Genomic DNA, 13,170 nt, shown 5'->3' on the forward strand with positions numbered 1-13,170 from the left:
CCCCAGATGATGTGAGATTTCCCTTGATAACACTTTGAGACAAATGATCTAATTCTTAGTTTATACGCCAAATGTGTTCTTTTCATTCCTGAGCTGTATGCCGTAGTTCAAAGTTACCACAATTTTGCATTTTATAGTTCAGGCAAAAAATGTGGGTAAATAGTTAGAAATAACACCACTGAGCCTTGAAATTTTTCATTTATCTGTTAATAAAAATATCAAAGTCTCTATTTATGTGACTAAGAGTAACTGTATAATATGATTTCAAAAAGGTATAGTCACATTTTTGTTTTCAACCATAGCTTATTAAGTAAGGGTATTAATTTTGCCATTTTTTAAAATTTAAGGGGCTTAATTTGAATATGTAAGAAATCATTATGCTGACTTTTAAAAGTGTGCCATCAAAATAAGGACTAAAATTAATATAATGTTTGAATATTTGAATTCTTGAATAAATAACAGTTCAATGACTAAAGTTGTGTTGTCAATCTGTCTGTCTAGGGATTTTTTCAACCATTTCAGAGTTGAATATTTTAAAGATTTTATTTATTCAGAAATATTTATTGGAGATATGAAAATGAATATATCATTCAGGGGAAGTCTACAGATAAACACAAACATGCCAAAGTCCAATATTTCAAAGATAGTATAAATGAAAACGAGAAGATGAAGTAGTTTTCAGATGCATTTGAAGAGAAGTGAACATAGAAATAGGAAGAAAACAGGAAAACATATTTGAAATCAAATTAATTTCAGCCACAAAAATAAAAATAATCACCTTCCTCATATATTGGGGATACTTAAAAATCATACTCATAGTTAACCCTTAAGCAAGAAAGAAAATAAGATTGAAACTAATGAATATTTGATATTGTGAAGAGTGCTGCAATGAACATACACATACATGTGTCTTTATAACAGAATGATTTATAGTCCTTTGGGTATATACCCAGTAATGGGATTGCTGAGTTGAGTGATATTTCTGTCTTTAAGTCTTTGAGGAATCGTCACATTGTCTTCCACAATGACTGAACTAATTTACATTCCCACCAACAGTGTATAAACGTTCCTTTTTCTCCACAACCTCACCAGCATCTGTTATTTTTTGAGGCCATTATCTTTAGCAAACTAACACAGGAACAGAAAACCAAATACTGCTTGTTCTTATTTAGAAGTTGGAGCTAAATGGTGAGAACACATGGACACATAGAGGGGAACAACACACACTGGGGCTTATTGGAGGGTGGACGGTGGGAGGAGGGAGAGGATCAGGAAAAATAACTCATAGGTACTAGGATCAATATCTGGACGAGGAAATATCTGTATAAAAAATGTCCATGACACAAGTCTACCTATGTAATAAACCTGCACTTGTACCATTAAACTTAAAATAAATGTTTAAAAAAGAAAATAATGAACACTTACTACAAAATGTCAATTAACATATCAGTCATCAAAGCCTGAGGATGCATTAAAAGGTGGCAAACCGAGGGTAACCTATAGCCTTTTTTTTTTTTTTTTTTGAGACGGAGTCTCGCTCTGTCGCCCGGGCTGGAGTGCAGGGGCCGGTTCTCAGCTCACTGCAAGCTCCGCCTCCCGGGTTTAAGCCATTCTCCTGCCTCAGCCTCCGAGTAGCTGGGACTACAGGTGCCCGCCACCTCGCCCGGCTAGTTTTTTGTATTTTTTAGTAGAGACGGGGTTTCACCGTGTTAGCCAGGATGGTCTCGATCTCCTGACCTCGTGATCTGCCCGTCTCGGCCTCCCAAAGTGCTGGGATTACAGGCTTGAGCCACCGCGCCCGGCCACCTATAGCCTTAAAGTACAAAATGAACAGCTGAAAATATCCATGACAAGTGTATTAAATACAAGAAGCTAGAAATAAGTAGAATAAATTAAACTTAAGTAAAAAAAACGAAGTTAAGAATAAAATAGATATCAAAAATAATAAATAATATGGATGTGTTGTCATTTATTAAATATTATATTGAATATTGATATGTAGATATTTTATTGACAAGGCATAGTGAATAATGGTAAATTTTCCCAAGATTAATCAATTGTATAATAAGACAACAACAAAAAGTTGAAGGCACCCAGGGAAGCTTCATATTATGGAAGTCAATGGAAATGACTGTGATAAGAAAGAACAGTTGAGTAAATTAAGAGCTAAGAATTTTCCACTTGATTGGGGCAAGGGCATCAGGTGACTTTAGAGACAACAATTTTAAGAAATTTGGGGTGTTGTAGGAGAAAATAAGGTTACTCTGTTTTAGAAATAAATCGTATGTTAAGAGTTGAAGACAATAAAGATAATGAAGACAGTAAAGGTAGTAAAGACAATGAAGATGGAGTATTCAGTACTTTTTGTCGTAAAGGGAAAGAAAGAGAGAGTGAGAAGCTGGTGGGGAACATGAGACAGAAGGAAGTTTTTCATATTTCGGCTGTGAGGGTTGAAGATGCAGGCACAAGGATCGTTGATTGGGCAAACTCATGGGGCATGTAGGAAGGGAATGGATGCAGAGAACAGGTGAGAGAAAGAGCCATAGAGGTTTTATTGCAAGAGGAACTAAGGAAGTGCAGACACAGTTACAGTTGCAAGTTTGTCAGTTCTCTGCTAATAGATTTTACTTTGTTTTGAAGCAGAAAGTAAAGTTATAGGACACAATAGAGTAGTTATACTCAGAGGTTTGAGTGAAAAAGGAACTTAGAATAATCACCTCGGAAAGTGAGGGAGTAAGCAGATCAGACAAAGATCACAGCATGGCCAGAAATGAATAAATTTGAAGATCATGAAGCTATTATAGCACTAATCTGCACAGTTAAATTTTTTTTTTAATCACTACCCAGTAAGCTGGGTGAGGTTGAATTTATCAAGGGTGGAGATTTCCCAGATAGGTTTTGTCAGAAAGAGGAGTGAAAAAAGTTGTGGACACAGATAAAAGAATGGTTTAAAATTATGGACAATGGGATTTGAATTGGAAGAACAAAGCAGCAGCTCATAAAAGGGATTAGTAGGTAGTGGGAAGTGGTGAAAGCCATAGTTGAACAAGTAGAAAAGTTAGAGACTAGAATGTCAAATTCACCAATCTCCTGGACAGTAAGTAATCCATAATCATTGCAAGAGTTAGGGTGAGGAAATCTGGGAGCAAGTGCAAAGCAGCTGATAGCTGAAGGGGCCTGATGAGAGGTCATGTCAGCTCAAAGGAGGCAAAGGGCTTCTAGTTAACAGGGTGGAGAAATCTGGATCTGTCCATCTTAGTGCGAAGAGAGGAGGATGCAATATCACTCTGCCTGCAGGGTAAGGCATGTGGAGAGTGAGCATTTTGTATTTGAGAAGGTGAAGTTATATCCCTGGTGAAGAGCCAGGTTTTACTTAAGGTCAGTGGGCAGCAAGAATGTTCTGGGAGGAGGGTAAAGAACTAGGTAGTTTGTCCATCAGAGAATAGAAAGATTTCAAAGAGGTAGGAGTAAAATCAGAAGGTACAGCCCATTTGAAAGAAATAACAGAGTATGAGAACAAAGTTGGAAACAGATTCCTGGGGAGATTTAATCACAAGGAGTGAACAAAATATCTACTCCGAGCCATGAATGATTAGACAGTCCAAAATACTGCCAAAGAACTAGTCTGGTAGAAGGCAAGAATTTGGGTAAATGATTTTTGAAGCATATGCTTACAATACATAGTTGCTTATATTTTCCAGTGACATCCCCACTCTTTTCATGTGGAGGCTTTCTGTATTGATTTCTGGAAACCAGAAATCAACTACTTCTGATGTGTGTTATCTTTTCTGTTACAAAAGGCATCATTTTCTGAAGATAAGGAGAGAGTGAACCACATAGAGTTAAAAATTTATGTAGTTTTAAAACCCGAGAGAGCAATAAAGCAATAGCAAGACTAAGGAGAGGGATAAGATATCAGAAAACTTCTTCAACCTGCTGTGGGTCTGACCTGGATTTTGCAGAGGATTTTGTTCCCTGGAAGATGGACAGCACTCAGGGTCAGATGAGAAGGAAGCGGAAGAACTGAGAATACTTAAGTACATGATCGAAGGTGTGATGGCAAGATGAGCTTTATATGTACTTATAGGTACATTGGTTAATGATTCTTTAGAGGTTGAAGTATCAGGAGTCAGTAAGAAAGTACAACTGTGGAAGGTGATCTTGGGAGCAAGACATTTAGCTTTAGGAAGTATGATCTTATTTTATTTCACACCATTTCACCTATTACTTAATGAGTTTCAATGACTTGGTCCTTCTTTCAATTTCTCAATCAAGTCATGCTTCTTCTTGCTCATGCGCTTTGCACATGCCATTCCTTTAATCAAGAATATTCTTGCTTCTCATTATCTTGGACAATCCCTACTCATTCTTATGATCTCAGCTTAAGTGTAACTTCCAAGTTAGTCCTCCTATTACTTTTTAAATAGTGCTTGGAGGTTTCTTTACAGGAAATTTAATTACATAATTATTTGCCTTAATCATACAATCAACATCCTTCTTAGTCATTTGTCCCTAAGCCCCATGTGGGCAGGGAACAAAGAAAGCTTTCTTTACTGCAAAGTTTTAGCACTTAAGGGAGCACCTGGCACAATGCTGAGTACTTTAAATGACTGATTAAGTGCATCAGCACAAAAATGCCAAGTGTTTTTAAATGTACAATTATAAAAATTTAGCACTACGAAAACCTTGTGTGAATCAAGTGTAAATTATTTATTACGGTACAAATATTTCTATTAAATAAAAAGATTTTAAGAAATGAACATTTATCTCTGATGAAACCACGTTCTCTCAGTCAAATTAAGCTAGTTTACTATTGGATAAAATAGCAAGGATACCAGAATTACTTCTCTTACCACAGAAAGTGAAATAAGTTCTGTGTGAAATGAAGATTTGTGTTTGCGTATTATATAATTAAAGATATGTTTGTCAATGTAGGTGGTTTCTAAGGGGGTGTTTCTCAAACTAGGTAGAACGGTGGTTCTTTTCAAGGAGTGGAGGGGTGAACGCCCATTGTATAGACTATTTCAAAGGATCTACAAACTCAATCTGGTCTGCAACAAAAGAGGAAAGATTGTTTAAAATAAAATCAAATGTGTATCTTAAAGGTTTTACTTTGACAAACTGTGAAAGGAAAATAGGCCACATAAGACACCTAAATACAAGAAGAAAGACACATAAAAAGTTCCTAAAATATTATGCTTGTGTAAGTAGGAATTATTTTAATAAGCCCATTAACTGATGGCATGTACAGCTCTTTTTCTTCCAACTAAAAGGCATTAGAAAAAAAAAACCCAGTTGGAAAATGGACTGTTTGGCTTACTGAAGGAGTAAAGGCTATATAGACTTTTAATTAGAGAATTAGTTTCAGTAATGTTAGGTGTGATTTTTTTTTTTTTTCAAATCAGCCATACAAACAAAACATAAAAAGTGCAACTTTAGGATAAAAATAAGGAATAATAAGAATTCAAGTAATTGCAGGCTAGTTGTGACCTTAGGCAACTAAATTCATTGATTTCAATTCTTGGGCAAGGGACTCTAGAAAAGAATATTCATGAAAGCTTCCTTTCCAAACACCTGGCCAGACACAAGGGGCTAGAAAAAAATCAGAGCAGTTCTGTTTTGTTTTAGTCTTTTTAAAAACAAAATCTTACCAGGTTCATCATAGACTTAGAAGAGGATATTTACAAACTAAGACTGTTGAATAATTGAAAATGTTTTTAGAATGTACTTAATTGTTTTAAAAAATAACATTTACTGTTCTTTGACTATAGCGTTATATATGGTTATTGTAAAAAGCTAGTAAAATCAAGAGAACAAAGAAATAAAAACCACGTGATAAAAATAATTTAATTGAACATGAAAATAACTATTTGTAACTAATGCCAGCTTTTACCATTGCAGTCTCCTAATATTAATGTTCAGAACAGAGGAAATGAGGCAGAAGAGCTAAATCAAACTTTGGGATGACACATCAGACGTGGGAAAAATAATTATATGACTCAGCACAACAGTAAAATTCTCAAATTCTTTCCTGTTGCCTACTACAATTATAGACAACTATGGGTATAACTGGAAACAAACACCACAAGTGTTATGGTTTGAATGTGTCCTCTCCAAAGTTTAACTATTATCAATATGATAGTATTAAGAAGTGGGGCCTTTGAGAGATGAGTAGGCCATTAGGGATCCTCCCTCCTTAATGGGACAAAGGCCCTTCTAAGAGAAACATCATGAGGTGTTTTTGTCCAGCTTTTTAACTTATATTTCTCCCTTCTGCTATGTGAGGACACAGCAAGAAGGCCCTTACCAGACACCAGATGCAGGTGCCTTAAGTTGGAGTTCCCAACCTCCAGAATCCTAAGAAGATAAGTTTCTCTTCTTTATAAATTACCCAGTCTTAGGTATTCTGCTACAGCAGCACAAACAGACTGAGATAGGAACTGGTATCAAAGAAGTGGAATATTGCCACACAAATACTTAAAAATGTGGAAGTTGCTTGGGAACTGGGTAATAGGTGGAGACTGTGTAATAGGTAGCAATTGAAGTGAACAGTGGAAAAAGCATGCATTGCCAGGAACATGAAGGATGAAGATGGTAAGTGCTCAGAAGGAGAGAGCTGTAGGGAAAGCTGAATCTTCCTAGAGATTACTTAAGTGATTGTGAACAGAATGTTAGTAGAAATATGGATATGAGGTCTTAGATGGAAATAAGGAATATTGTATTGGAAACTAGGGGAAAGGTCATCCTTGTTAGAAAGTGACAAGGAACTTATATCAATTATATCCATATCTCAGGACTTTGTGGAAGGCAGCATTCAAATGTCATGAACTAAGATATTTGGCAGAAAAATTTTCTGAGCAGCAAAGTATCAGGATCATGCTTGTCCTCCCTTAATGGGGTATTCTAAAACATGAGAAGAGAGAAACAGTTTAAAGATAGATTTTGTAATTAAGAGGAAAACAGAATGTAATGTTATCAAACTCTCAGCCTAGCCATGTAAAGGAAAACAAAAACAAAAAGGCATATCAGGGAGAAAGCCAAGGGTGTGGCCAAGAGACCATTTGCCAATGAGATTACTATGAATAGAAGGAATCCACATGTTAATTTTCAGGACAATGACCCCAAAGACATTTCAGAGATCTTTTGGGGCTGTCTCACCCATTACAGGACCAGAGTGTTAGACTCCAGAGAACAGAATGGTTTCCAGGGAGAGGCCCAGGGCACACGAGGAATCTCTATGCTCACTGCCCAGAGTCTTCTCAAACCTTTGCTCTCTGCCTTCTGGTGTAGTGCTTCTTAGCTACCCTGGTGATAGCTCAAGTGGACCCAGGTGCAGCTTGAACCTCCACTCCAGAGGGCATAAGCTATTAACTTTGCCAAAGTCCATGTGGCACTAACTATGCAGGCTTGCAGAATGCAAATGCTGTGAGGGCATGGCTACCTCCACCTAGTTTGCCCTGTAGCAAGTCTCTGCCTGGGCCGTGAGGCTGTCCATTTTAGACAGCTCAGTCCCTTGCTACAGGGATGGAGTCATCACAAACAGCCTCACTAAGGCAATGCAGAGTACAGCTGTGGGGGCAGGGCTGCCCCTGAGATTCCAGAACTGTAGGGCTAACAGCCTACAGATACCAGCAGCTTGTTTTTTTCAGTCTTATATCTGTTTCTTCAATTTTTCTTTGAAGAAATGCCCGTTGTCCACACTTGTTCAGGGTTTCTGTCACCAATTCCAGGTTTTGACATAGGGCCTAAGATAATAAATCATTTCAATTTACTCAGATTTCCACATCAGCCCCAATAATTGCTTCAGGAATTAGGCATGTGAGTCAGTTTAGGCCAATAGGGATCAGACTGGGATGTTTTATGGATATAGTTGGAAAATCATGTTCTTTTCTGTTGAACTTGAACCAAGGGGACAAAAATCTAGAATTTTGTGGAGCTACCACAAAAGAGAGTCTACCATATTGAAAGTGAAGCCAACATAGATCATAACAGAGTTGAGCTCCTAGATCTTAACTTTTATGCATCTAACTCTACCCATGGACTTTATAATTACACAGTCCAATTCATTCTTTTCTTTTCCCCTCTTAGTCAGTTAAAATTAGGTTTTCAGTTACTTTTAACCAAAACAGTTCCAGTGATCTTTTAGCTTATATGATCTTTTAGCTAATAAAATTTCAGCTCTATATGGAGGGAAAAACAAATTATAAAAATATATTCACAAAAACCTAAAGAAGTATAAAGATAATCACACTTCTTCACATGTACCCATTCTTTCACACACAAATTTATAAGATCCACTTGCTTTATAGATGAATTACTTCTATTCTTTAAGTAATGGATTATCCCTATGAATTAACTTGGCCTAGAGCAGTGCCATTCCATATGGTAGCCACTAGCCACATGCGGATAGGGCACTTGCAACGTGTCTAGTCTGAATTGAGAAGAACTGCAAGCATATAGAACATACTGGATTTTGCAGACATGAAAAAAAAGAATGTAATATGTTTTTAATACTTTTATATTGATTACAGATTGAAATGTTAACATTTAGACAGGTTGACTAAATAAAATATATTATTTAATTTTATGTCTTTTTTACCTTTTAAAATATGACTAATGAAAAAAATTTACCTTATGCATGTGGCTCACATTTGTGGTGTGCATTATATTTATACCAGACAGCATTCGTCTACAGTATATAAATGAAATGTTAAAACTTCATTCATTATATTTTTTTATATGAATGTTCTGTGTTCTGATGCAATTGTGCAAAGGTGTATCACCTTAATATATAAACCTTTGAAAATATTTAAAATAAACAAGCAGACATGCACTGCCTTTGTGAATATAGGGCACTATCTTGTGTGTATTGTGCCTAACAGCAGTTTGAAAATATTGATGAAAATGGACTTATCATTATGGAAACAAATTTCTTTTTTTCTTTTTCCTTTCTCTCTCTTTGTTTTTTGCCTTCTTTCTTTCTTCTTTCTTTCTTTCTCTCTTTCTTTCTTTCTTTCTTTTTCTTTTTCTTTTTTTTTTTTTTTTTTTGAGGCGGAGTCTCGCTCTGTCGCGGGGGCTGGAGTGCAGTGACCGGATCTCAGCTCACTGCAAGCTCCGCCTCCCGGATTTAGGCCATTCTCCTGCCTCAGCCTCCCGAGTAACTGGGACTACAGGCGCCCGCCACGTCGCCCGGCTAGTTTTTTTGTATTTTTAGTAGAGACGGGGTTTCACCGTGTTAGCCAAGATGGTCTCGATCTCCTGACCTCGTGATCCGCCCGTCTCGGCCTCCCAAAGTGCTGGGATTACAGGCTTGAGCCACCGCGCCCGGCCCTTTCTTTCTTTTTCTTTCTCTCTTTCTTTCTCTTTCAAATTTTACTAATACCTAAAAAAAATTGGTGTTATTTTATCCCATATTTTATTGCTTAATTCTTTAGATATCCTATTTTTCTCTATAGTAACGTTTTGATTATAATTTATAGTTGAATGTTTTCTTAAATTGTAGCATTTAATCATTTATTAAGATTATTTAGTATTATGTTATAATTATTCAGGTTTTTAAAAAGTAGTTTATCATGATGTAATTTGAGAGGTGTTGGATTGATTATCAAACTTCATATACATTTTTGTCTGTCATGGCGAGTGTGTTGAAGAAGACCACTGGACTTGTGGTATGCAAGAGTCCACATGAGAGGCTAAGAATATTCTACACAAATATTCGTGATGTTCTTGAACAAATCCCTAAAAATGCAGCATATAGAAAATATACAGAACAGATTACTAATGAGAAGCTGGCTATGGTCAAAGTGGAATCAGATGTTCAAAAATTAGAAGACCAACTTGAAGGTGGCCAAATAAAAGAGATAATTCTCCTGGGTAAAAATGAACTAAGTCTGGCAAGACAAATGATGCAGTGGAAAACATGGAAGCCATTAGTGGAAGAGCCTCCTGCCCATCAGTGGAAATGGCCAGTATAATTACTGAATGACTTTGGTGGATTGATGGGAAATTGATGTAATTTAAATATTCTGTTATATTAAGAGTGTATCCATATTATTGACATTTTACAATCAGGCAAAGTGATATAGAAAATGTTTAGAAGACTGTTAAAATTAGTGATTATGGTAATACGGTCTTGTGAATGAATTTTTGATTTGTAAATATTCACACAAATTATTTCAAAGATGATATTTCTTTCAACAGAGGGGTCATGGGAAGATTTTAAAATTAATTTAAAAAATTCTGAAAGATCTTCAATGTAGAGGCCATAATCAAAAAGTAAAGTTTTTTGGTAGTATGTTCAATGTATCATTTAATTTTTAAGATTACCTTGAAGAAGAAAAGGTCCTTAATTATTATTGTCAAAAAAATTATAGATCACTATTTCAATATTTTCAAATGCAATAAAATAGCCCAAGTGGCTGGTGATAAAATTTGAAATTATGGTTAACTTCCTTGGCAGTGATCTTACATATGTAAAGTAAAATTTAAATATATAATTATATACTGATTGTAAAATTAATAATAAATATCATTTTATTTTAGTCATTATTAGAATTATGTCATTTACTCTGTTTTTATATTATCTTAATTTTATTACATTTTGTGGTTACTATATTATATTTGAAAACTATCAAGTTAGAATACATTGTACAGTTGAAGAAATTGATTTGATGCTTTTAAGAAAGATTTCCCATTGCATAGAGGTAGTTGGAAAAAATTTCCTTTTGTTGCATTTATGGAAATCACTTTTCTAGCCCGTGGCCTTTAATTTTCTTAATCAACCTAATTACATAAGGATAGAGGCAGAATTTTTGTAATAGAGACATTAAGAGTTCTGAAGTTTATCTGGCATATGAATAGGCTTATGTTTAAAGCATCATAGTCATATGACTATAAAGTGGAATATGGCAACACAATAATAGTGAGGTACTTTAATACTCCACTGACAGCACTAGACAGGTCATCAAGACAGCAAGTCAACAAAGAAACAATGAACTTAAACTATATCCTACAACAGATGGACTTAACAAATGCTTACAGAACATTCTATCTAACAACTGCAGAAATACATTCTATTAATCAGCACATGGAACATTCTCCAAGATAGACCACATGACCATAGGCCATAAAACAAGTCTCAATAAATTTAAGAAATCTAAATTATAAGCAAGCACTGTCTCAAACAACAATGGAATAAAATTGGAAATCAATTCCAAAAGGACCCTAAAAACCATCTGAATACATGGAAATTAAATAACCTACTCCTGAATAATCATTGGTCAACAATAAAATCAAGATGGAAATTTAAAAATTCTTTGAACTGAATGAAAATAGTGATACACCCTATCAAAATCTCTGGGATACAGCAAAGGTGGTGCTAAGAGGAAAAGTCATAGCATTAAATGGCTACATCAAAAAGTCTGAAAGAGCACAAATAGAAAATCTCAGGTCACACTCTAAGGAGCTAGAGAAACAAAGACCAGTTAAACTGAAACCCACAAGAAGAAAAGAAATATCCAAGATCAGAGCAGAACTATTACAAATACAATCAAAACAAAAAATAGATTTTTATTGGGGGGTGCGTCCAAGATGGCCAAATAGGAACAGCTCCAGCCTCCAGCTCCCAGTGTGAGTGACACAGAAGATGGGTGATTTCTGTATTCTCAACTGAGGTACCGGGTTCATCTCACTGGGTCGTGTCGGACAGTTGGTGCTAGTCCACAAGTGCAGCCCAACCAGCGAGAACTGAAGCAGGGCAAGGCATCGCCTCACCTGGGAAGCGCAAGGAGAAAGTGAATTCCTTTTCCTAGCCAAAGGAAATTGAGACACACAACACCTGGAAAATCGGGTAACCCCCACCCTAATACTGTGCTTTACCAAGGGTCTTAGCAAATGGCACACCAAGAGATTATATCCCATACCTGGTCCAGAGGGTCCCATGCCCATGGAGCCTCCCTCATTGCTAGCACAGCAGTCTGAGATCTAACTGCAAGGCAGCAGCAAGGCTGGGGGAGGGGCGCCCGCCATTGCTGAGGCTTAAGTGGGTAAACAAAGCCCTCAGGAAGCTCGAATTGGGTGGAGCCCACCACAGCTCAAGGAGGCCAGCCTGCCTCCGTAGACTCGTCTTCTGGGGACAGGTCATAGCCAAACAAAAAGCAGCAGAAACCGTGGCAGAGGTAAATACCCCTGTCTGACAGCTTTGAAGAGAGCAGTGGATCTCACAGCATGGAGGTTGAGATCTGAGAATGGACAGACTGCCTGCTCAAGTGGGTCCCTGACCCCTGAGTAGCCTAACTGGGAGACATCCCCCACTAGGTGCAGACCGACACCTCACACCTCACACAGTGGGGTACACCCCTGAGATGAAGCTTCCAGAGCAAGAATCAGACAGCAACACTCGCTGTTCAACAATATTCTATCTTCTGCAACCTCTGCTGCTGATACCCAGGCAGACAGGGTCTGGAGTGGACCTCAAGCAATCTCCAACAGACTTACAGCTGAGGGTCCTGACTATTAGAAGGAAAACTAACAAACAGAAAGGACACCCACACCAAAACCCCATCAGCACGTCACCATCATCAAAGACCAGTGGCAGATAAAACCACAAAGATGGGGAAAAAGCAGTGCAGAAAAGCTGGAAATTCAAAAAATCAGAGCACATCTCCTCCTCCAAAGGAACGCAGCTTATCACCAGCAACGGAACAAAGTTGGACGGAAAATGACTTTGACGACTTGAGAGAAGAAGGCTTCAGTCAATCAAACTTCTCAGAGCTAAAGGAGGAACTATGTAACCAGCACAAAGAAACTAAAAACCTTGAAAAAAGATTTGACGAATGGCTAACTAGGATATCCAATGTAGAGAAGTCCTTAAAAGAACCAATAGAGATGAAAACCATAACATGAGAAATACGTGACAAATGCATAAGCTTTAGTAACTGACTTGATCAACTGAAAGAAAGATTATCAGCGATTGAAGATCAAATGAATGAAATGAAGCACGAAGAGAAGTGTAGAGAAAAAAGAGTAAAAAGAAATGAACAAAGCCTCCAAGAAATATGGGATTATGTGAAAAGACTAAATCTACGTCTGATTGGTGTGCCTGAAAGTGACGGAGAAAATGGAACCAAGTTGGAAAACACTCTTCAGGATATCATCCAGGAGAACTTCCCC

General features: G+C 36.9%; 1 protein-coding gene across 2 annotated transcripts; it reads left to right on the forward strand.

Moving 5' to 3' along the window:
* Positions 1–9,632: 9,632 nt before the first annotated feature.
* LOC104663455 (NADH dehydrogenase [ubiquinone] 1 alpha subcomplex subunit 5-like) lies at positions 9,633–9,974 on the forward strand. Of its 2 annotated transcripts, XM_010364606.1 has the most exons (2): positions 9,633–9,693; positions 9,811–9,974. In XM_010364606.1, exons 1-2 carry the CDS (start codon positions 9,633–9,635, stop codon positions 9,972–9,974), a joined length of 225 nt encoding a protein of 74 aa, XP_010362908.1. The 2 variants fall into 2 exon arrangements, with proteins under 2 accessions (XP_010362908.1, XP_010362907.1); XM_010364605.1 differs by having other exon boundaries at positions 9,633–9,974.
* Positions 9,975–13,170: the final 3,196 nt, after the last annotated feature.

The sequence above is a fragment of the Rhinopithecus roxellana genome, chromosome 1 (genome assembly GCF_007565055.1).
Source record: "Rhinopithecus roxellana isolate Shanxi Qingling chromosome 1, ASM756505v1, whole genome shotgun sequence".
NCBI lineage: Eukaryota > Metazoa > Chordata > Mammalia > Primates > Cercopithecidae > Rhinopithecus > Rhinopithecus roxellana.